This window comes from Trachypithecus francoisi, unplaced genomic scaffold (genome assembly GCF_009764315.1).
Source record: "Trachypithecus francoisi isolate TF-2019V2 unplaced genomic scaffold, Tfra_2.0 Lachesis_group12, whole genome shotgun sequence".
Classification (NCBI taxonomy): Eukaryota; Metazoa; Chordata; class Mammalia; order Primates; family Cercopithecidae; genus Trachypithecus; species Trachypithecus francoisi.
Genome location: NW_022681457.1, coordinates 78,965,133 through 78,991,212, shown reverse-complemented (window position 1 = coordinate 78,991,212; position 26,080 = coordinate 78,965,133). Strand labels below are relative to the sequence as shown.

Genomic DNA, 26,080 nt, shown 5'->3' with positions numbered 1-26,080 from the left:
CTCAGCAACTTCCCACCTGGGCCAGCACCTGAGAAGGCACATCTGTATAATCCTAGGGTTCCAAGAGATGGATTCTTCCCAATGTAGATCTAATCTCAATTTGGGGGAAAATGGTGGTTCATACTTCTACACATATAAAAGAGAGCTTATAATGTTTACAACTTGAAAACAGACTAAGAGCCATACCAACAAATAGCAACCAAAAAATTTAAATCATAAGTATTAACAGCAAATTGCTAAGACAACCAGAAAGCATTTAGAAAATACAAATTCTAAGAACCTTGAGAACAAAACATAGTCATGCTTGATTTGACATTTAAGGAGTCACAGGGAAGTATAATAAATGTTTCTACTACATTAATACTCCTCTGGGTAACAAAAGCCAAGAGGACTTTGTTTGCTCTAGGCCACTGGTTAGAATAATTTCCTTTTGTTGTATTCAAAATATATAGTGAAAGTGAAGACATAAAAACATAAAAGATATAAATAATTAGAAGCTTCTTTTAAAAAGTAATCCACTTTCAGGCTTTTAAACCACAGTATATTTGAGACAGATGGCTTATACAGAACAAAAATGGTCACCATCAAAGGGCAAACCCACGTGGTTAACAATAATTATCATTCTCATGTACTATACTTGCAGTGTGACAGTTCCTGTGCCAGAGGCTTTATATATATTATCTCTTTTGTGGGCTTATTGGGAAGATTTAGATAGACTGAATGCTACCTTTCATACATTAGAAAACTTGGCTGAGAGCAAAAAATATTACTTTTTTAAGTTAAGGGGGATGAGGGTGGAGGTGGGGATCATTCCTAAGCAAAAGTATCAAAAGGAGATAAGCTAAGAAAGTATATCAAGAAGATACAGAATAGGAATGGTAATGTTGGTCTCATCACAACCCTACATGTTTCTAGGCTGGAACACATATACCTGTAGCAAAACAAAAGCAAAGACGTAAGTAGCCCAGCATTATCAAATACAGTAGGCACTAGCTTCATGTGGCAATTTAAACTTAAACCAATTCAAATAAAATTTTAATTTCTCATTTGCATTAGCCATATTTCAATGCTTATTAGCTATATGTGGCTATTCAACAGCAGAAATATAGAACATTTCCATCACTGCAGAAGGTTCTATTGGACAACAATAGTAGAAAACCATTGAATCTATTAAAAGCAGCAGTAGGCACTCAACACGTGTTTGGTGAGTAAATGAATAAAAAAATGGTAGGTGCTTTGCAGATGCTGCTGCCACCGCTGGGAGCCCTGTACTATCAGCCATGGTCAACCCCACCATGTTCTTCAACATCACAGTCAAACAGCGAGCCCTTGGGCCACGTCTCCTTCGAGCTGTTTGCAGACAAAGTTCCAAAGACAGCAGAAAACTTTTGTGCTCTGACCACTGGAGAGAAAGGATTTGGTTATAAGAGTTCCTGCTTTCACAAAATTATTCCAGGGTTTATGTGTCAGGTTGGATGGCAAGCATGTGGTCTTTGGCAAGGTGAAAAGAAGGCATGAACATTGTGGAGGCCATGGGGCACTTTGGGTCTGGGAATGGCAAGACCAGCAAGAAGATCACCATTGCTGACTGTGGACAACTCTAATAAATTTGACTTGTGTTTTATCTTAACCACCAGACCATTCCTTCTGTAGCTCAGGAGAGCACTCCTCCACCCCATTTGCTCACAGTATCCCATAATCTTTGTGCTCTCGCTGCAGCTCCCTTTGAGTTCCACGTTTTCCTTGTTCCCTTCCATGCCTAGCTGCATTGCAGAGTTAAATTAAGTTTATGATTATGAAATAAAAACTAAATAACAACAACAACAAAGATAGGCTATTAAATAGGCCACTGAAAGAAGCATCCAGAGGAAAATAAACTAATAATAATAGCTAACATTTACTGAGCACTTACCACATACAAGGTATTATTCTAAGTGGTTTACATGTACTAATTTAATTAATCTTCCGTAACAACTCCATAAAATATTTACTGTCAATACCCTCATTTTATAGATGGGAAAACTAAGGCTCAGAGAGGTTAACTAAACTTTCCCAAGATCCAGGATTTGAATCCAGACAGTTTGATCTAGAATCTAGAGCAAGCTTGTCCAACCCACAGCTCACGGGCCACATGCAGCCCAGAATAGCTTTGAATGTGACACAACACAAATTCATAAACTTTCTTAAAACATTTTGATTTTTTTTTGCAATTGTTTGTTTGTTTTAGCTCATTAGCTATTGTTAGTGTTAGTGTATTTTATATGTGATCCCAGATAATTCTTCTTCCAATATGGCCCAGGGAAGCCAAAAGATTGGACACCTCTAATCTAGAGTCTTCTTTTTTTTTTTGAGACAAGCTCTGGTTCTATCACCCACGCTGGAGTGCAGTGGTGTGATCTCGGCTCACTGCAAGTTCTGCCTCCTAGGCTCAAGCCATCCTCCTACCTCAGCCTCTAAAGTCACTAGGGCTACAGGCACACACCACCACGCCCAGCTAATTTTTGTATTTTTTGTAGAGAAAACCATGTTTTCACCATGTTGCCCAGGCTGGTCTTGAACTTGTGAGCTCAAGGGATCTGTCTGCCTCAGCCTCCCAAAGTACTGGGATTACAGGTGTGGGCACACCCAACCTAAAGCCTTCATTTTTAATCATACTATATGACTACTTTTTAAAATAGATCAAACATAAATGTATACAGTGTAGAATGATTAAATCAAGCTAATTAACATATCTATTACCTCACATCATTTTCTGTGGTGACATATTTGAAATTTACTCCTATTGCTGGATTACACAGCAGTTCTATTTTTTCTGTTTTTTTGAAATACACATTATTATTAACTATAGTCACCATACTGTGCAACAGATTTCAGAAAAGTATTCCTCCTATGTAACTGAAACTGTGTCTCTGACCAACATCCTCCCATTTCCTCCCCATCCCACCCCACTCACCCCTATCCTCTGGTAACCACCATTCTCTCCAAATTTTCTTTTTTTTTTTTGAGACAGAGTCTCGCTCTGTCACCCAGGCTGGAGTGCAGTGGCGTGATCTTGGCTCACTGCAACCTCCACCTCTCGGGTTCAAGTGATTCTCCTGCCTCAGCCTCCTGAGTAGCTGGGACTACAAGCGCATGCCACTCCACCCAGCTAATTTTTTGTATTTTTAGTAGAGACAGGGTTTCACCGTGTTAGCCAAGATAGTCTCGATCTCTTGACCTTGTGATCCACCCACCTCGGCCTCCCAAAGTGCTGGTATTACAGGCATGAGCGACTGCGCCCAGCCTCATCTCTCTACTTCTATGAGATTGACTGTTTTAGAGTTCATACATAAATGAAATCATGAGTTATTTGTCTTTGTCTGGCTTATTTCATTTAGTGTAACATCCTCCAGGTTCATCCAAGTTGTCCCAAATGACAGTATTTCCTTCCTTTTTGTTGTTTTTTGAGAAAGATTTTCACTCTTGTTGCCTAGGCTGGAGTGCAATGGCACGATCTCAGCTCACTGCAACCTCTGCCTTACAGGTTCAAGTGATCCTCCTGCCTGAGCCTCCTGAGTACCTGAGCCTCCTGAGTAGCATGTGCCACCACGTCCGGCTGATTTTATATTTTTTAGTAGAGATGGGGTTTCTCCAAGTTGGTCAGGTTGGTCTTGAACTCCCAGCCTCAGGTGATCCACCTGCCTCGGCCTTCCAAGCTTTTAGTTTGATGCAATCCCATTTGTCTATTTTTGCTTTTGTTGCTTGTGCACATCCAAAAAAATTGTCTACCCAATCTCATGGAGATTTTTCTATTATGTTTTCTTTTTCTTTCTTTTTTTTTTTTTTGAGACAGAGTCTCACTCTGTCGCCTGGGCTGGAGTGCAGTGGCGCAATCTCGGCTCACTGCAAGCTCCGCCTTCCAGGTTCACGCCATTCTACTGCCTCAGCCTCCCATGTAGCTGGGACTACAGGTGCCTGCCACCACGCCCAGCTAATTTTTTGTATTTTTAGTAGAGATGGGATTACACCGTGTTAGCTAGGATGGTCTCGATCTCTTGACCTCGTGATCTGCCCACCTCGGCCTCCCAAAGTGCTGGGATTACAGGTGTGAGCCACCACACTCAGCCTTTTCTTTTAGTAGTTTTACAGTTTCAGGTTATACTATACCATTTTATTTTATTTATTTTATTTTTATTTTTATTTTTTTTGAGACGGAGTCTCGCTGTGTTGCTCAGGCTGGAGCGCAGTGGCGCGATATCGGCTCACTGCAAGCTCCGCCTCCCAGGTTCACGCCATTCTCCCGCCTCAGCCTCCGAGTAGCTGGGACTACAGGCGCCCGCCACCAGGCCCGGCTAATTTTTTGTATTTTTAGTAGAGACGGGGTTTCACCGTGTTAGCCAGGATGGTCTCGATCTCCTGACCTCGTGATCCGCCCGCCTCGGCCTCCCAAAGTGCTGGGATTACAGGCTTGAGCCACCGCGCCCGGCCACCATTTTATTATATAACAAGTACATCTAAAGATTTTGCTGTAATGGAATAAAATTTATTTAAAGTCAACTTTCCATGCATTTGCTAGTTCAGTTCATAGTGAAGAGAATAAGAAAAGGAATGGTAAAACAAAAAGATTGGCAAGAAAGATGCCAAAATGCTAATACTAGTTTTAGCCCTACATGCTGAGATTAAGGGCAAGTTTTATTTTCTTTTTCTTACTAACTCTATTTTCGAAATGTTTGCATTGCAATTATGTATCACCTCTATAATAATAAAAAATTAAAACATGACTTCTTAAGCTAGATGATATTACTTAAAATATGATCATCTTAAAAATTCCTAAGCAGAATATCAAAGCCTCATCTACCTCACTCTTTTTTTTTTTTTTTTTTTTGAGACGGAGTCTTGCTCTGCCACCCAGGCTGGGGTGCAGTGGCCGGATCTCAGCTCACTGCAAGCTCCGCCTCCCGGGTTTACGCCATTCTCCTGCCTCAGCCTCCCGAGTAGCTGGGACTACAGGCGCCCGCCTCGTCGCCCGGCTAGTTTTTTGTATTTTTTAAGTAGAGACAGGGTTTCACCGTATTAGCCAGGATGGTCTCGATCTCCTGACCTCGTGATCCGCCCGTCTCGGCCTCCCAAAGTGCTGGGATTACAGGCTTGAGCCACCGTGCCCGGCCTCTACCTCACTCTTAAACATAGTGGAAGCCCCCTAATTCATATCTTTGCTACCAGTCTCTCTAACACTAAACCATTCTGCATCTTGTCATCAATTACCTTATCATTCTAGTTTCTGCTCAGAATCCAATCGCAGATCATAAACTACAATCCTTTGGATTTATGCAAACCATTTCTGGATAATTTGACCCAATTCTACTTTTCCACCTTTATCTACCAATACTATCCTATCAAATCCTCAGTTCTTCTAAGAGAAGCCTGGTAGAAAGAACCCAGGCCTCAGAGGAGACTTTGGCCCATACATAATCTCTTGGCCTCAATGGACAGTGAGTGTGAAGATTAAATCTTTAAATAAGTAACACACCTAGTATACAACATACCTTCAATAAATGGTCATTATTATTATTGTCATTATTAGCCAAATAAGATTTTATTCACTGACTCCTCAAAAAGCTTTGCATTTTTGTATCTGTGCTTTCTATGTCACTATTTGCTCTGAGTTCCTCTATATTCTAAAATCCTATTAAAAATCAAGGTTCATTATTATGCACTACATGCCTGCATCAAAATATCTTATGTAACCCATAAGTATATATATCTACTATGTAACCACAAAAATTAAACGTAATTTTTAAAAAATTCAAAGTCCAGTTCAAGTCCCCTGCTAGAAGGCTTCCCTGACTCTTCCTTTTTTTTTTTTTTTTTTTTTTTTTGAGACAGAGTCTTGCTCTGTCACCAGGCTAGAATACAGTGGCACAATCTCAGCTCATTGAAACCTCTGCCTCCTGGGTTCAACAGCTTCTTTTGCCTCAGCCTCCCGAGTAGCTGGGACTACAGGCACGTGCCACCATGCCCAGTTAATTTTTGTATTTTTAGTAGAGACGGGGTTTCACCATGTTGGCCAGGATGGTCTCGAACTCTTGACCTTGTGATCTGCCTGCCTCAGCCTCCCAAAGTGCTGGGATTACAGGCGTGAGCCATCATGACCAGCCTTCCCTGACTCTTCAAAATTAATATGACCCCTCACTCATTTGAACTCCTACAGCACTTAAGAGTTTATTCTACTCAAATGGTGGTGTCTTAGTTAATTTATTAGTTCTCTTTCCATCAATGTAAGTAGAGCAAGTATAAATTCCTTGCTAGCAGACACTCCATTTTATATATATCTTGATACCTTTCTGATGTCTGAATATATCACCAGTCATATGCTCAAAAAATGTGTTAATCTGGCCAGGTGCGGTGGCTCACACCTGTAATCCCAGCACTTTGGGAGGCCGAAGCAGGTGGATCACCTGAGGTCAGGAGTTCAAGACAAGCCCGGCCAACACGGGAAAACCCTGTCTCTACCAAAAATACAAAAATTAGCTGGGCATGATGGCGAGCGCCTATAATCCCAGCTACTTGGGAGGCTGAGGCAGGAGAATCACTTGAACCTGGGAGGTGAAGGTTGCAGTGAGCTGAGATCAAGCCATTGCACTCCAGCCTGGGTGACAAGAGCGAAACTACGTCTCAAAAAAAAAAAAAAAAAAGTGTTATTTTGACTTATAAATTTGAAAGAAAGTCACCACAATAAAAATACTGGCTGAATATTTTTGAGGTAGACTAGGAAGCCAATAATTCTATATAAAGATAAAAAGTTTCAAGTAAGCAGTATAATTTAATTCCATAATTTAATACCATTGACCAAACATGTAAGTCATACTTAAGCCATATGAGTTCTCTCTAGCCCAATATAAACATATAAAAATTAGCAATAAATGACCCTAAGTAAATAGCACTTTAAACTTTTGAAAGCATCCTGCACATAAACCCTAACTAAATATACATTGAATTAAATTGTCTTATTTGGTCTCATTTGAAAATATACTTGGCCAGGTGTGGTGGATCACACCTGTAATCCCAGCCTGAATAACACAGTGAGACCTTGTCTTATTAAAACAAAGTCTTTTTTTTAATAAAATAATTTTTGTTTTTAAGACAGGGTCTCTCTCACTCTGTCACTCAGGCTGGAGTGCAGTGTTGCAATCATGGATCACTGCAGCTGTGAACTCATGGGCTCAAGAGATCCTCCCACCTCAGCCTCCTGAGTAGCTGAAACTACAGGCACATGCCACTATACCTGGCTAATTTTTTTGGTTGTTTGTTGTTGCTGTTGTTTGTAGAGATAGGGTTTCACCATGTTGCCCAGGCTGGTCTTAAACTCCTGGGCTCATGGGATCCACCCACCTTGGCCTCCCAAAGTACTGAGATTACAGGCATGAGCCATCACGCCTGGCCAAATAAAATTTTTTTGTTTTTTTTTTGAAACGGAGTCTTGCTCTGTCGCCCTGGCTAGAGTGCAGTGGCGCAATCTTGGTTCACTGCACTCGGTTCCCAAAGGGAACCTCCACATCCTGGGTTCAAGCAATTCTCCTGCCTCAGCCTCCCGAGTAGCTGGGACTACAGGCACGTGCCACCACGCCCGCCTAATTTTTTTGTGTGTATTTTTAGTAGAGATGTGGTTTCACCGCGTTAGCCAGAATGGTCTCGATCTCCTGACCTCACGATCCTCCCACCTCGGCCTCCCAAAGTGCTGGGATTAAAGGCGTGAGCCATCAAGCCCAGCCAAATTTTTTTTAAAAAAGAAAATATACTTGCCTGACTAAAATATCAAAACAATTAAAGCAAGAAAGATTCTGATACAGATTATTAAAAAGTGACAATTATATAAACTTATAAAAATAATTCTCCACTTTGGGAGGCCAAGGAGGACGAATTGCTTGAGCCCAGGAATTTGAGACCAGCCTGGACAACATGGCGGAACTCTGACTTTACAAAAAATGTGAAATTTAGCTGGATGTGGTGGCACACCTGTAGTTCCAGCTGCTCAGGAGTCTGAGGTGGGGAAGATCAATTGGGCCCTGGAGGTCGAGGCTGCGTTGAACCAGGATCATGCCACTATACTCCAGCCTGGGTGACAGTAAGACCCTATCTCAAAAAAATAATAATAATTCTCAAAGGCAAAATGTGTCTCCTCAAGTGAGTGCTAAAAGTTAAGGATAGATAACTTGAGGGCATAATTTTACTTTTATTGTCACTCACTGATTTAATTACAATTTCCCATAAAGTAATCAGGAAAATTAAATAACAATCTCTCCTCTTTGATAAATTACCAGTCAGCAATGGAAAACAACTGTTCTAATGAGAGTAAAGCAACTTGACAGACAGAGGAAGTTGCTTTATTAAATGCAGTTAATTACCAATAAATTAATTCTCGATGGGTAGAAAACGACCTAGAGTACCACTAAACCCCAGCAAGATAGATTCAGCATGATAAATCCTGAATCCCTCCTTTTTTTGCTATTAGTGCTATTCTAGCAAGCCTCCAATGTTTCAGTTTTCTCACTGATCAGAAGGAAGGAAAAGCCATTACCTAAGGATGTTGGGATGGGAGAGTCTATTCATGAGCTGTACTTCTTTCAGCATGTTTGCCCGGTTACTGCTCAACGTGTTCATCTTAAGAGCCATCACCTGACCAGAAGCTCGGTGTCGTACCTAGAATATTAAATAGAATAAGAAAAGAGGGTCAAGGGCAACAGCTATATATGAGGTCAACATCTCCAAATGTACAATATGCCAAGATATTTTTGTGCCACTTTAGATAAAATATACATCTAATTACATTAAAGCATCACTTCCATGAGTGAAGACGAATTATTCTACCCAAGACCAGTATTATTTCACATTGAGTTGGCCAGAAAAACAATGTTAATAACATCTCAATAAATCATGTCTGATATACACCATGGAAAACTAAGTAGCCATAAAAAGGAATGAGGTCATGTCCTTTGCAGGGAAGGGGTAAATGGGATATCCATCACCTCAAGCATTTATCATTTCTTTGTGTTGCAAACATTCCAATTATACTCTTAGTTATTTTAAAATGTACAATTAAATTGTTGTTGAGTGTAATCACCCTGTTGTACTAAATCTTCTTCATTCTATCTAACTACATTTTTGTACCCATTAACTCCTGGGTACCATGAAGCTGGAAGCCATCATCCTCAGCAAATTAACACAGGAACAGAAAACCAACACCGCATGTTTTCACTCATAAGTGGGCGTTGAACATTGAGAACACATGGACAGAGAGGGGGGAACAACACGCACCAGGACCTGTTAGGGGGTGGGGGCTGAAGGAAGGGAACTTAGAACTTAGTCAATAGGTGCAGCAAACCACCATGGCACAAAACTGCACGTTCTGCACATGTATCCCATTTTTTCTTTTTTTTAAGAAGAAATAAAGAAAAAATAAATAAATAAATAAAAGAAATCATGTATGGTTTGTTGCCGCTGTTGTTTTTCTTTGAGACAGGGTCTCACTGTGTCACCCAGACTGGAATGTAGCGGCACAATCTCGGCTCACTGCAACCTCGTCTCCTGGGCTCAAGTGATTCTCCTGCCTCAGCCTCCTGAGTAGCTGGGATTACAGGCATGTGCCAACACACCCGGCTAATTTTTGTATTTTTAGCAGATGCAGGGTTTCACCATGTTGGCCAGGCTGGTCTCAAACTCTTGACCTCAGGTGATCCGCCTGCCTCGGCCTTCCAAAGTGCTGGGATTACAGGTGTGAGCCACCATGCCCAGCCAATCATGTCTGGTTTTGTTTTTTTTTTTTGAGACAGAGTCTTGCTTTGTCACCCAGGCTAGAGTGCAATGGCGTGATCTCAGCTCACTGCAACCTCCACCTCCCGGGTTCAAGTGATTCTCCTGCCTCAGCCTCCCAAGTAGCTGGGATTACAAGTGCCTGCCACTGTGCCTGGCTAATTTTTGTATTTTTAGTAGAGACAGGGTTTCACCATGTTGGCCAGGTTGGTCTCGAACTCCTGACCTCGTGATCCACCAGCCTCAGCCTCTCAAAGTGCTGGGATTACAGGTGTGAGCCACCGCGCCCAGCCTGTTTTTAATGCCTTAGGGAAAAAAATGAGGGAAAAATTTTAGGCTGATTCCTCATGGCTGACCTTGGTGAGTCTTAAGACATCAACAGAAAAGAGTCCCTTCTGTGGCATTCTAAGTGTGCAAAAAGAGGATATATGCATAAGCCTTATATAACACTTAATAAAACTGTCTTTATAAGATGCTAAACCCACATACTCAAAGTCTCCCCCAAGTACCATAAAAATATATCTATAGGCCGGGCGCGGTGGCTCACGCCTGTAATCCCAGCACTTTGGGAGGCTGAGGTGGGCAGATCACGAGGTCAGGAGATTGAGAGCAGTCTGGTTAACACAGTGAAACCCCGTCTCTACTAAACCACAAAAAGTAGCCAGGCATGGTGGCGGGTGCCTATAGTCCCAGCTACTCGGGGGGCTAGGCCAGGAGAATGGCATGAACCTGGGAGGTGGAGCCTGCAGTGCGCCGAGATTGCACCACTGCACTCCAGCCTGGGCAACAGAGTGAGACTCCGTATCAAGAAAAAAAAAAAAAACTATAAGAAAAAAAAATTTCATGCTAAATATAGAAAGAAGTCCGTGAACCTTTTGGAGCTAATATTGTAGTAACTCTACCCAAAGCACCTTATAATCATTTAAACACACTCAAGTTAAATAACAAGAAACATGGGCCACACGACTCACACTATTACCCATATGCACAGAGGAAAGTCTACTTCTAAAAGCATTCACCCTCTATAGAACTCAATCTATTGTGCATGTGTAAATATTATTTATCATTTCAATGCACACTCCACAGGTTTCATAAACCATAACACTTTACTTGAGATTGTTTTCACCCTGTGAATGTGGTCTCATTGGTAGCACACTAAGACCACCAGACAAAACATTTTGTCTGATTCAAAGAAGCGAAAATGAGATACATGTGTTTCCTACTTAGGAATTATGAATGAGGCAGTAGAAAAATCATGAAGTCACAAAGATCTTTCTGGCTAAAAAAAATTCATTTCATATCTTGTACAACGGGGACTTTACTATGCAAAAATGTCATTATCCTATGGACTTCAGGAGTATCCTTTCAGTATGCTGTACTTGATCAAATGGGAATTCCAAAATAAACATGACAACTTACTTAAACTCTTCAATATCCGAAAACTCCTTGAAATGACAATAGCTCCATAAGTTTATCATAGCTACTAATACAGGTCAGACATCATAGCTTATCTTAGAATTCAAAGAAATAATGTTTCAGAGTGGCCAGGCAGAAGAGGGAAGGTTGTTGAGGGGGAGGCCAGGCCAAAACACAAAGAGCCACAGGAACCCTGATCGGAAAACTAAGGCAGGCAGAACACTGGCTGCCTCTCCTCTCCTAGATCACTGAGTGAGATTTGGAACCCAGCTCTCTTCTCAGTGCATCAATGATTCTGTTGTAATGTACCTCTTGACTGATGAAAGAGAAGTAGCTTTCCATTTCAGATCCTGCATGGGTAAGTTAAAAGAAACATTTATAAACAAAGAGCTCACTGGCAGTATTTTTCCAACTCTATTTACAGAAGACATCTGTGTTTTAATAAGGACTCTCCATCTGAAAGTCACTCTTCACTTCTTTTCCATGAAAAGATCATTCATCCTGACCAAGTGGGATTTAGTCCTGGGATGCAAGGATAGTTCAACATATGTAAATCAATCAATGTGATACATTATATCAACAGAATGAGGGATAAAAACCATATGATCATTTCATTTGATGCTGAAAAAGCATTTGATAAAATTCAACATCTCTTCATGATAAAAACCCTCAAAAAACTAGGTATAAAAGGAACATAACTCAAAAAGCCATATATGACAGACCCAAAGGTAGTATCATACTGAATGGAGAAAAACTTAAAGCCTTTCCTCTGAGATATGGAACACAAAAAGGATGCCCACTTTCACCACTGTTATTCAACATAGTCCTGGACATCCTAGCTAGAGCAATCAGACAAGAGAAAGAAATAAAGGGCATCCAAGGCCGGGCGCGGTGGCTCAAGCCTGTAATCCCAGCACTTTGGGAGGCCGAGACGGGCGGATCACGAGGTCAGGAGATCGAGACCATCCTGGCTAATACGGTGAAACCCCGTCTCTACTTAAAAATACAAAAACTAGCCGGGTGACGAGGCGGGCGCCTGTAGTCCCAGCTACTCGGGAGGCTGAGGCAGGAGAATGGCATAAACCCGGGAGGCGGAGCTTGCAGTGAGCTGAGATCCGGCCACTGCACTCCAGCCTGGGTGGCAGAGCAAGACTCCGTCTCAAAAAAAAAAAAAAAAAAAGGGCATCCAAATCGGAAAGGAAGAAGCCAAATTATTCTTGTTTGCAGATGATATGATCTCGTACTTGGAAAAACCTAAAGACTACACTAAAAAAAACTATTAGAACTGATAAATTCAGAAAAGTTACAGCATACAAAATCAACATACAAAAATCAGTAGCATTTCTATATGCCAAGAGCAAACAATCTGAAAAAGAAACCAAAAAGTAATCCAATTTATAGTAGCTCCAAATAAAATTAAATACCTAGAAATTAAGTTAGCCAATGAAGTAAAAGATCTCTAAAAGGCCAGACACAGTGGTTCACGCCTATAATCCCAATACTTTGGGAGGCCAAGGCAGGAGGATTACTTCAGTCCAAGAGTTCGAGATCAGCCTGGGCAACATAGTGAGACACTATCTCTACAAAAAATACAAAAAAAAAAAAAAATTAACTGGGCTTAGTGGCTCAAGCCTGTGGTCCCAGCTAGTTGGGAAGCTGAAGTGGGAAGCCGAGGGTCCAGGCTGCAGTGAGCTGTGATCGTGTCACTGTATTTCAGCCTGGGTGACACAGCAAGACTGTCTCAAAAACAAACAAATAAAAAAGATCTCTACAATGAAAGTTATAAAACACTGATGCAAGAAACTAAAAAAGATAGGCCGGGCGCGGTGGCTCAAGCCTGTAATCCCAGCACTTTGGGAGGCCGAGACGGGCAGATCACGAGGTCAGGAGATCGAGACCATCCTGGCTAACACGGTGAAACCCCGTTTCTACTAAAAATACAAAAACTAGCCGGGCGAGGTGGCGGGTGCCTGTAGTCCCAGCTGCTCGGAGGCTGAGGCAGGAGAATGGCGTGAACCCGGGAGGTGGAGCTTGCAGTGAGCTGAGATCCGGCCACTGCACTCCAGTCCGGGCGACAGAGCGAGACTCTGCCTCAAAAAAAAAAAAAAAAAAAAGAAACTAAAAAAGATACAAAAAAAAAATGGAAAGATATTCCATGTTCATGAATTGGAAGAATCAGTATTTTAAAAATTTCCATACTATTCAAATATTAAACTTTCTATGGAATCACAAAGACCCAGAATTGCCAAAGCCATCCTGAGGAAAAGAAAAAAGCTGGGCCAGGTGCGGTAGCTCACGCCTGTAATCCCAGCACTTTGGGAGGCTACCGCACCTGGCCCAGCTTTTTTTTATAACTTTCATTGTAGAGATCTACAAAAATGAGTTGAGCATGGTGGCACAACCCTGTAATCCCAGCTACTAGGGAGGCTGAAGCAGGAGAATGGCTTGAACCCGGGAGGCAGAGGTTGCAGTGAGCCGAGATTGCACCACTGCACTCCAGCCTAGGTGACAGAGCTGAGACTCTGTCTCAAAAAAAAAAAGAAAAGAAAAGAAAAAAAACTGGAGGAATCACTTTACCTGACTTCAAATTATACCACAGAGCTATTGTAACCAAAACAACACGGTACTGGCATAAAAACAGAAACATAGACCAATGGAACAGAATAGAGAATCCAGTAACAAATCCATAAATCTACAATAAACTCATTTTCAACAAAAGTGCCAAGAACATACATTGGGGAAAGGAAAGTCTCTTCAATAAATATTGCTGGGAAAACTGTATAGCTATATGCAAAAGAATGAAACTAGACTCCTATCTGTAGCCACATACAAAAATCTAATCAAAATGGATTAAAGATTTTGATCTAAGACCTCAAACTGTGAAACTACTACAAGAAAACATTGGAGGAAACTCTCTCATTGGTCTGGGAAAAGATTTCTCAGTAATACTCCAAAAGCACAGGCAACCAAAGCAAAAACAGACAAATGGGATCACATCCAGTTAAAAGCTTCTGCAAAGCAAATGAAACAATCAACAAAGTGAAGAGTCAATCCATGGAATGGGAGAAAATATTTGCAAAATATCCATCTGACAAAGGATTAATAACCAGAATATGTAAGGAGCTCAAACAACTCTATAGGAAAAAAAAATCTAACAATCAGATTTTTTAAATAGGCAAAAGATCTGAACAGACATTTCTCAAAAGAAGACATACAAATGGCAAACAGGTATATGTAAAGGTATTCAACATCACTGATCATCACAGAAATGCAAATTCAAACTACAGTGAGATATCATCTCACCCTAGTTAAAATGGCTTTTATCCAAAAGAAGGGCAATAAAGAATTCTTGCAGGCTGGGCACAGTGGCTCATGCCTGTAATCCTAGCACTTTGAAAGGCTGAAGTGGAGGATTACCTGAGGTCAGGAGTTGGAGACCAGCCTGGCCAACATGGTGTGAAACCCCATCTCTACTAAAAATACAAAAATTAGCCAGGCATGGTGATGCACATCTGTAATTCCAGCTACTTGGGAGGCTGAGGCATGAGAATCACTTGAACCTGGGAGGCAGAGGTTGCAGTGAGCCAAGATCATGCCACTACATTCCAGGCTGGGCAACAGAGCAAGACTCTGTCTCAAAAAAAAAAAAAAAAAAGAATTATTGCAAAGATGTAGAGAAAGGGGGAAGCCTCGTGCACTGTTGGTAGGAATGTAAATTAGTATAGCCACTATGGAGAACAGTTTGGAGATTCCTCAAAAAACTAAGAATAGAGCTACCATATGATCCAGCAATCCCACTACTGGGTATATACCAAAATAAGGGAAATCAGTATGTTAAATAGATATCTGCACTTCCATGTTTATTGCAGCTCTATTCACAATAGCCAAGATTTGGATGCAACCTAAGTGTCTATCAACAAACAAATGGATAAAGAAAATGTGGTACATACACACAATGGAGTACTATTCAGTCATAAACAAGGATTAGAACCTGTCATTTGCAACAACATGGGTGGACCTTGAGGGCATTATGTTCAGTTAAATAATCCAGACATAGAAAGACAAACTTCACATGTTCTTATTTATTTGTGGGAGCTCAAATAAAACAATTGAACTCATGGAGAGAGAGTAGAATGATGGTTAATAGAGGCTGGGAAGGGTAGTGCAGGGTGTGGGGGAGTGGGAGCAGTTAATGGGTACAAAAATATAGTTAGATAGAATGATGATTTAGTACAACAGGGTGATTACATTCAACAATAATTTAATTGTACATTTTTAAATAACTAAGAGTATAATTGGAATGTTTGCAACACAAAGAAATGATAAATGCTTAAGGTGATGGATATCCCATTTACCCCGATGTGATTATTACACACTGTATGGCTGTATCAAAATATCTCATGTACCCCATAAATATTGTCTACTATGTACCCATAAAAATAAAAGTTTAAAAAAGATGTCCCCACCATCACACGCAGTTACGAAACAGCAATAACATAGCTAACATTTACAGCATTTGCTACATACTAGGTACTGCTGTGTAACTGCTTTATACATATTAACTTATTTAATCTTCAAGATAATTCTGTGAAGCAAGTATCGCTAAATAACCTCCTTTTACAGCCATGGAAACTGAGGCACAGAGAGATTAAATCTTTCTCAAGATCATACATCTAGTAAATGGCAGAGACACAATTTGAATACAAACTATGCAAAGAATATTGAGCCTGATACAGTCAGACTAACTGATTCAAGAAAAAAAGCACTGTGAACATTGCATAAAAATCATTCTACCAAGGGATAATACTCATGATCTTGTATGTGTCTCACAACATGGTCTTGTAATACATGGTCTTGTAATATAGAAAACAAAAACTGACAATGTAAGGCACATGTGACAAATCTATAATCTTTATTTTTATTTTTTTTTTTAACAGGGTCTCGCTCTGTCACCCATGCTTGAGTGCAGTGGCATGACCTAAGCTCACTGCAGCCTCCCCTTCCTGGGAACAAGCAATCCTCCCACCTCAGCCACTTGAGAAGCTGGGACCACAGGTGTGCACCACCATGCCTAGCTAATTTTTATATATATTTTTTAGAGACAGGGTTTCATCATGTTAACCAGGCTGGTCTCAAACTCCTGGGCTCAAGCAGTCTGCCTGCCTTGGCCAGGAATGAGCCACTGCACCCAGCTCTAAATCCACAATTTTTTTTTTTTTTGAGACAGAGTCTTACTCTGTTGCCCAGGCTGGAGTGCAGTGGCATGATCTTGGCTCACTGCAAGCTCCGCCTCCCGGGTTCAGCCATTCTCCTGCCTCAGCCTCCTGAGTAGCTGGGACTATAGGCACGTGCCACCATGCCTGGCTAATTTTTTGTATTTTTAGTAGAGACGGGGTTTCACCGTGTTAGCCAGGATGATCTCAATCTCCTGACCTTGTGATCTGCCTGCATCGGCCCCTAAATCTTACAGCTGTAATCCCAACACTTCGGGAGGCTGAGGCAGGTAGACTGCTTAAGCCCAGGAGTTCAAGATAGCCTGGTCAACATGGTAAAATCCATCTCTACAAAAAAATACAAAAATTACCTGGGTGTGGTGATGCGCACCTGTGGTCACAGCTACTCAGGAGGCTGAGGTGGGAGGATCGCTTGAGCCCAGGAGATCAAGGCTCATAAAATATGAGACATTTTAACACATCTCTCAAAAACTGAAAGCTCGCCAGGTGCAGTGGTTCTCGCCTGTAATCCTAGCACTTTGAGAGGTCGAGGCAGGCGGATCATGAGGTCAGCAGTGCAAGACCAGCCTGGCCAATATGGTGAAACCCCATCTCTTAAAAATACAAAATTAGCCAGGCGTGGTGGTATGCGCCTGTAGTCCCAGCTACCTGGGAGGCTGAGGCAGAAGAAGCGCTTGAACCTGGGAGGCAGAGGTTGCAATGAGCCGACATCATGCCATTGCACTCCAGCCTGGGCAACACAGCGTGACTCCATCTAAAAAAAATATTTAAAAACATTTTTTTAAACCTCAAAGCTCAAGAAGACAAGAAATTAGTAAGGATATGGAACATTTCAATAACAAAATTGGCATGTTTGCTCTAATCCTTCCTCAAAGGCAGGCATTTTTTAAAAGTATATATGACAAAATTTATCAAAATGCTACTAAACAAAAATTATAGGAGGCCATAACAGTTTTGGATTGAGTTCCTGCACTATGCTTCAACAGACAACACTAAAAATGAAAACGGAGTTACCCATGCTAAAGTTCTACTAAGTTGTTCCACTGAGTTGTTATCTGACTTTCCAAGAAATCAGGAAAGAGAGATAACAACAAATCACCCAAACTGGCCAGCTTCAATTTTCAATTGGCATAACTAAAGTCCCTCCGCTTTAACTCTTACACAAAATAAGTAGCCTGAAGTAAGTTGATACTAACAAATCAGTTACTTTTCTGTTGTTTTATATCCCTGCCTTTGCTAACTTTTAAAGGGCTAATAATATACTTTCAGGTCTTTGCTTCTGCTTTTTTAAGCCCTTCTCTGAGTATAAAGCCAAATTCTTCCACTCAGCTCATTGGTACACTTATTCTATTTTAGGAAATGAAGAGTTGCTGGACTCTAGAATAGCAATAAAGACAACTATAATCTTTAAACTATATTTATTCTAATTATGTCCTTTAACAGATCTGGTGACCACAAAGGGACCTGAAGGAGACTGCTGAAGACCCTGAGACCCTTGGAGGAACACAGAAAGGCTCTGCTAACCCCCTTTTGGAGGAGAATCTCTGCCTTCTCATGGAGCCTAAAGAGTTGCGAAGATGGGTATGGTGGCTTACAGCTGTAATCCCAACACTTCGGGAGGCCGAGGCAGGTAGACTGCTTAAGCCCAGGAGTTCAAGATAGCCTGGTCAACATGGTAAAACCCATCTCTATAAAAAAATACAAAAATTAGCTGGGTGTGGTGATGCGCACCTGTGGTCGCAGATGCTCAGGAGGCTGAGGTGGGAGGATCGCCTGAGCCCAGGAGATCAAGGCTACAGTGAGCCATGATCAAGACACTGCACTCCAGCCTGGGCAACACAGTGAGACCCTATCTAAAACAACCAAACAGAAAAAATAGAGTTGTGAGTAAAGCTCTCTCAGGTCTGAGCTCTGCTCTCTTTTGCCTTTGATCTCTCTGATATCTTTGCCTTAGGGTACCAAGGGTTAGTTTCTGCTGTGAGAGAGCACTTGATGATAAGATAGCTAGGGTTACTTTGTACTGTAGCATGGCACATGACTTTTGGGTTTGTGGTGGCTGACAAGTCACTGGCAAGGGTTGCATCTTTTTGCTTCCTCTTTGGAGACATTTCATGTGTGGTTTTATTAAAGGCTTGAACCAAGCCCCCAAGAATATGGCTGGACAGAAATGTGGGTTACATCTCACTTGCTACTAATATATAGACAGACAGAAATATAGATTGCATTATATTTGTAGTTAGCATAAAAAGCTACAATTTTATAAGGCAGAATCACCCAAAAAATTCTGGAGATAATCCTCCAGTGACTTACACTTCCTGTACAAAAATTGAGCTTATGGCCTAGAACCCATTTACTGAAAAGTAAGCAGATTAAACAATACTAATTATTTACCCAACACCAATTTTCTTCTTTTTTGTGACTGAAAGAAAACCAACCTGACAATCTTCCTTCCAACTAGGAGAGTCCATGTAACATACTGCAAGTAAGAAGATGCAAGAGGCCAACAGTGGCTCATGCCTGTAATCCCAGCACTTTGGGAGGCTGAGGTGGGCGGATCACGAGGTCAGGAGATCGAGACCATCCTGGTTAATATGGTGAAACTCCGTCTCTACTAAAAATACGAAAGAATTAGCCAGGCATGTTGGCATGTGCTTGTAGTCCCCGCTACTCAGGAGGCTGAGGCAGAAGAATCGCTTGAACCTGGGAGGTGGAGGTTGCAGTGAGCCAAGATTGTGCCACTGCACTCCAGCCTGGGCAACAGAGCAAGACTCCATCTCAAAAAAAAAAAAAAAAAAAAAAAAGATGCCAGTGGGAATTGCTACATGCTACATGGAATTTCTGGGGATGCTATTAATTTCTTGAAGAAATTGTACTTTTTCCTTCTCCCTTATTATAGTCTGGAACAAAGACATGATGCGTGCATCAAGAGTAGTTATTAGGGATGCTCAACCAGTAAGTATAATGCAAATATTCAAAAAAAATTTTCCAAAATCCAAAACACTCTGGTTCCCAGTTTTTGGATAAGGGATACTCAACCTTTTACTGGCCACCAGTAAAAAGGGTCAGAGAAGTATTCCCAGAGGAAGTCATCCTTCGGTTTTCTTTCTTTCTTTATTTTTTGAGATGGAGTCTCACTCTGTCGCCCAGGCTGGAGTGCAGTGGTGCCATCTCAATTCACTGCAACCTCCACCTTCCCGGGTTCATGCCATTCTCCTGCCTCAGCTGCCTGAGTAGCTGTGACTACAGAGACCCGCCACCACGTCTGGCTAATTTTTTTGTATTTCTAGTAGAGACGGGGTTTCACTGTGTTAGCCAGGATGGTCTCGATCTCCTGACCTTGTGATCTGCCCTCCTCGGCCTCCCAAAGTGCTGAGATTACAAGCGTGAGCCATCACGCCTGGCCCAGTTTTCTTAAAGAATAAGAGAGAGTTTGTCAAATGGAACAAGCAAGGAAAGGGCATACTGAGCAGGTGTAAAAGCATGTGCAGAGGCTCAAAGGAATAACAGCATGGGATATTCTAAGGAATGGTGAGAAACTGGGTTTGGCTCAAGGCCTAGTGGCTACATGTAAAGGAATTGCAAGTTTGTGATGAGTCTAGCATGGAAAGCAAGAACCAGAAAATAAAAGATTTTTAGGGCAAGGCACAGTAGCTCATGCCTGTAATCCCAGCACTCTGGGAGGCTGAGACAGGAGGATCACTTAAACCCAAGAGTTCAAGGTCAGCCTGGGAAACATGATGAAACCCCATCTCTACAAAAAATACAAAAAACATTACCCAGGCGTGATGGCACATGCCTGTGGTCCCAGATACTTGGGAGGCTGAGATGGGAGGATCACTTGAGCCCGAGAGGTTGAAGCTGCAGTGAGCCGAGATCACGCCACTGCACTCCAGCCTGGGTACACAAAAATAGAAAGGACGAATTGGATTGTTTATAACCCTTTTGTGTTATAAATTGAGGGGATGGGTACCCCATTTTCCATGATGTGATTATCATGCATTACATGCCTATATCAAAACAACTCATGTACCCCCATAAATATATATACCTAATATTGTACCCACAAAAATTAAAACAACAAAAAAGAAATACTTCCCTCATCAGCTCTGGAGCAAATGCAAAATATACTGAAACTGACCAAAAACACACTGTTTTGTGTGAACCTTAAATACACATGTGATACAAATGAGGAAGGTCTCATTTCAAACACATCAATTCACACCCCCAAAACACTGAATCTTCCCAGGAAAGCTTTGTCTCTGAAACCCCTGTACCTCAAAGGGGTTACAAAACCAGATAAATGCAACAGGAAAAATAATAGGAAATTTAGCAAGAAGTAGTTTGAGAAGTAATAAGGATATGCAATGAAGACCATTTCCAAGGTGCAGAGCCCCAAGAAGCACTGAACTGTTACAATCCTTTTCGTCCCAGGCTTTTCAATGCCAAAATCTTTTTAAAAGGGTCGTAAGAGGTGGGGAGGTAAGTTGCTTTCCCTCTTTATTTGCTTTTGTAAATTCCTGCAATATGGTTTCAGCCCCTTGGAATATATGTTTGGGAGATTTGGCAACTTTACTCATCTTTAGGAACCTATCTCTGACTGTGGCTCATCTCTCTAACTATTTTGCTTCATTTAAGTATGAACTGGACAGATGTTGTATTATATTTCTTTTCCTTCTTCTCTACACCTTCCCCCAAATAGAGAGATTCAAGGTTCAGTTCCTATTGCTCTAGTCTTCTCTATTCAGTCTTTTCCTTGACTGTTTCTGACATTCAAAACATTTTCTGATAGTTAAAAATGCTCTCAATAACAATGACTTTATGTCAGAGTAATATTGTACAATTCATCATTTTCCCTATGTTTGTTCTTTCTTAACCTTATTTTTTAATTGACATAAAATATTTGCATATATTTATAGAGTACACATGATATTTTGTTACATGCATAGAATGTGCAGTGATCAAGTTAGGGTATTTTGGGTTTCCCTCACCTTGAGTATTTGCCATTTCTTTTTTTTTAAGACAGGATTTCATTTGCCTAGGCTGGAGTGGTGCAATCATGGCTCACTGTGACCTTGACCTCCCAGGCTCAAGCAATTCTCCCACCTCAGCTTCCTAAGTAGCTGGGACTACAAGCATGCACCACTACACCTGACTATTTTTATTTCTGTAGAGACAGGATCTTGTTTTGTTGCCCAGGCTGGTCTTGAACATCTGGCATTAAGTGATCCTCCTGCCTCGGCCTTCCAAAGTGCTAGGATTACAGGTGTAATCCACTACACTAGGCTGAGTATTTATCATTTATATGTGTTGGGAACATTTCAAGTTCGCTCTTCTAACTACTTAGAAATATATAATACATTATTAATGATAGTCACCCTACTCTCCTATTGAATATTATAACTTTTAAAAAATTTATTTATTTATTTATTTATTTATTGGAGATGGAGTCTTGCTCTGTCACCCAGGCTAGAGTGTAGTGGCGTGATCTCGGCTCACCGCAACCTCCACCTCCCAGGTTCAAGCAATTCTTCTGCCTCAGCATCCCGAGTAGCTGGGACAACAGGCGCACGCCACCACACCCAGCTAATTTTTTGTAATTTAGTAGAGACAGGGTTTCACCGTGTTGCCCAGGCTGGTCTCAAACTCCTGAGCTCAGGCAATCTGCCCACCTTGGCCTTCCAAAGTGCTAGGATTACATGCATGAGCCACCACGCCCAGCCTCTTTTTTTCTTTTTTTTTTTTTTTAAGACCGAGTCTCACTCTGTCACCCAGGCTGGTTGCAGTGGTGCAATCTCAGCTCACTGCAACCTCCACCTCCTGGGTTCAAGCAATTCTCATACCTCAGCCTCCCAAGTAGCTGAGACTACCGGCACATACCCACTTTACCCAGCTAATTTTTTTTTTTTTTTTTTTTTTTTTTGTATTTTCAGTAGAGACAGGGTTTTGCTATATATTGGCCAGGCTGGTCTGGAACTCCTCGCCTCAAGTGATCCACCCTCCTTGGCCTCCCAAAGAGCTGGGATTACAGGCATGAGCCACTGTGCCCAGCCTATAACTTACACTTTCTATCCAACTATATGTTTGTACCTATTAACCAACTTTCTCTATCCCACGCACCCTTTCCAGCCTCTGGTAACTATCACTCTACTCTTTACCTCTATGAGATCAACTATTTTAGGTCTCACATATAAGTTAAGAACAGGCAATATTAGTCTCTCTGTGCTTGGCTTATTTTACTTAACACAACGACCTCCAGTTCCATCTATATTGCTGAAAATGACAGGATTTCATACATTTTTATGTCCAAATAGTGATCCACTGTGTATTTACACCACATTTTCTTTTTCCACTCATCCATCATTGAATGCTTAGGTTGATTTCATAGATTTGCTACTGTGAATAGTGTTGCAATAAACATGGAGATGCAAGTATACCTTTGGTATATTGATTTCCCTTCCTTTAGATAAATATCCGCTAATGAGATTGCTGGATCATACAGTAGTTCTATTTTTACTTTTTTGAGAAAACTCCATACTGTTTTCCATAGTGAACATACTAATTTACACTCCCCCCAAGAGTATAAGAGTTCCCTTTATGCCATATCCTCATCAGATCTGGTTTGTTTTTTGTTTGTTCATTTTTTGGGTTTTGGGGTTTGTTGTTGTTGTTGTTGTTTTTGAGATGCGGTCTCACTCTGTCTCCAAGGCTGGAGTGCAGTGGTATGATCATAGCTTACTGCAGCCTCAAACTCCTGGCTCTAGGGATCCTCCTGCCTCAGCCTCCCGAGTAGCTGGGACTACAGGAATGTGCCACCACACCCAGTTAATTTTTGTATTTTTGGTAGAGACGAGGTTTCACCATGTTGCCCAGGTTGGTCTCGAACTCCTGAGCTCAAGCAATCTGCGTTGATCTCCCAAAGTGTTGAGATTATAGGCACTGGCCACCATGTCTGGCCTGTTTTTGTTTGTTTGTTTGTCTAAGACAGGGTCTTGCTCTATTGCCAGGCTGGGGTGCAGAGGCACGATCACAGCTCACTGAAGCATCAGTCTGGGCTCAAGCGATCCTCCTCCCTAAGCCTCTCAAGTAGCTTGAACTACAGGTGTGCACCACCACATCCAGCTAATTTTTTTTTTGTAGAGATGGGGTCTTTTTGTCTTTTTTGTCTTTTTGATGGTAGCCATTCTAAATGAGGTAAGATACTATCTCATTGTATTGATTTGCATTTCCCTGATTAGCAATTTTTATGATGTTGAGCATTTTTCATATACCTGTTGACCATTCCTATGTTTTCTTTCAAGAAATTTGTGTGCATGTCCTTTGCTCATTTTTAAATGGGATTATCAGGGTGGGGAGAGATGGTTTTTTATTTTTTACGGTTGAGTTGTTTGAGTTCCTTGTATATTCCGAATATTAGCCCCTTTTTGGATGAAGAGTTTACCAGTATTTACTCCCATTCAAAAGGTTGTCTCTTCACTCTATTGTTTCCTTTGCTGTCTAATATAGTCCCATTTGTCGATTTTTGGTTTTGCTGCCTATGCTTTTGAGGTCTTTGCCATAAAATCTTTGCCTAGACCAATGTCTTGAAGCGTTTCCTCTGTTTTCTTTCTTTTTTTTTTTTTTTTTCTTTTCTTTTTTTGAGACAAGGTCTTTCTTTCTTACCCAGGCTGGAGTGCAGTGGCTTGATCATAATTCACTGCAATCTTGAACTCCTAGGCTCAAGAAATCCTCCCACGTCAGCCTCCCCAGGCTGGGACTACAGGTGTGCACCACCATGGCTGGCTAATTTTTATTTTTTTGAGTCAGGGTCTCACTCTGTTACCCAGGCTGGAGTGCAATGGTGTGATCACAGCTCACTGCAGTCTCAACCTCCTGGGCTCAAGCAATCCTCTCACCTCAGTCTCCTAGGTAGTTGGGACTACAGGCACATGCCACCACACCCAGCTAATTTTTTTGTATTGTTTGCAGAGACAGGGTTTCACCATGTTGGCCAGGCTAGTTTCAAACTCCTGAGCTCAGGCAATCTGCCTGCCTTAGCTTCCCAAAGTGCTGGGATTACAGGCATGGGCTACTGCACTCAGCCAAATTTTTTTTTTTTTCTAAAGACGGGGTCTCACTATATTATCCACACTCATCTCGAGCTCCTGGGCTCACATGATCCTCCTGCCTTAGACTCCCAAAGTACTGGGATTATAGGTGTAAGCCACTGTGGCCTAATTTTTTTTTTTTTTTTTTTTTGTAGAGACAAGGTCTCACTATGTTGCCCAGTATTCTTTTTTAATTATTATTTTTAAGACCCAGAATAACATGCTGAAACCCCTATGTTTTCTTCTGGCAGTTTTGTAGTTTGGGATTTTACATTTAAGTCTTTAAATTATCTTGGTTTTATTTTATTATTATTATTATTTTTTTGAAACAGAGTCTCACTCTGTTGCCCAGGCTGGAGTGTACTGGCATGACTGGATTTGAATTTTGTATATGGTAAGAGATGGAGATCCAGTTTCATTCTTCTGCATATAGAATATACCATGTTATCAGCACCATTTATTCAAGAAAAAGTGTCTTGTCCCCAATGTATGCTCTTGGTGCCTTTGTTTAAAATCAGCTGGCTGTAAACACGTGTATTTATTCTGTTCCACCGGTCTATGTGTCTGATTTATACCAATACCATGCTGTTGTGGTTAGTATAGCCTTGTAATATATTTTGAAGTCAGGTAGTAAGATGCCTCCAGCTTTGTTCTTTTTGTTCAGGACTGCTTTGGCTATTTGGGCTCTTTTTTGGTTCCATACAAATTTTTGGATTGCTTTTTCTATTTCTGTGAAAAATGACATTGGTATCTTATTTATTTTTTGGGGGGGGGGATGCAGTCTGTCACCCAGGCTGGAGTGCAGTGGCATGATCTTGGCTCACTGCAACCTCCGCCTCCCGGGCTCAAGCGATTCTCCTGCCTCAGCCTCCCGAGTAGCTGGGTTTACAGGCATGCACCACCATGCCTGGCTAATTTTTGTATTTTTAGTAGAGATGGCATTTCACCATGTTGGCCAGGCTGGTTGCAAACTCCTGACCTCAGAAAATCCTCCCACTTCGGCCTCCCAAAGTGCTGGGATTACAGGCGTGAGCCACCGTGCCTAGCTTTTTTTTTTTTTTTTTTTTTGAGACGGAGTTTCACTCTTGTTGCCCAGGCTAGAGTGCAATGGCCCAATCTTGGCTCACCACAACCTCCACCTTCCGTGTTCAAGCGATTCTCCTACCTCACCTCCCGAGTAGCTAGGATTACAGGCACGTGCCACCACACACAGCTAATTTTGTATTTGTAGTAGAGACAGGTTTTCTCCATTTTAGTCAGGCTGGTCTCGAACTCCTGACCTCAGGTGATCCTCCCGCCTTGGCCTCCCAAAGTGCTGGGATTACAGGGGTGAGCCACTGCGCCCAGACAACATTAGTATCTTTTATTATTTATTTATTTATTTTTAAGACAGAGTCTCTGTCACCCAGGCTGGAGTGCAGCATTAGTATTTTTTTTTTTTTTTTTGAGACAGTCTCTGTCACCCAGGCTGTAGTGTAGTGGCACGATCTCACTGCAACCTCTGCCTCCCAGACTCAAGCCATCCTCCCGCCTCAGTTTCCCAAGTAGTTGGAACTA

At 41.5% G+C, this 26,080-nt stretch overlaps 1 protein-coding gene across 3 annotated transcripts in view; it reads right to left on the bottom strand.

Moving 5' to 3' along the window:
• Window positions 1-26,080, bottom strand: part of TESK2 (testis associated actin remodelling kinase 2) — a 160,082-nt gene that overhangs the window by 70,201 nt on the left and 63,801 nt on the right. For all 3 annotated transcript variants that reach the window (XM_033226622.1, XM_033226620.1, XM_033226623.1), the window contains one exon: window positions 8,558-8,679. In XM_033226622.1, the coding sequence (XP_033082513.1) occupies window positions 8,558-8,679 (122 nt within the window). The remainder of the gene's footprint in view (window positions 1-8,557; window positions 8,680-26,080) is intronic.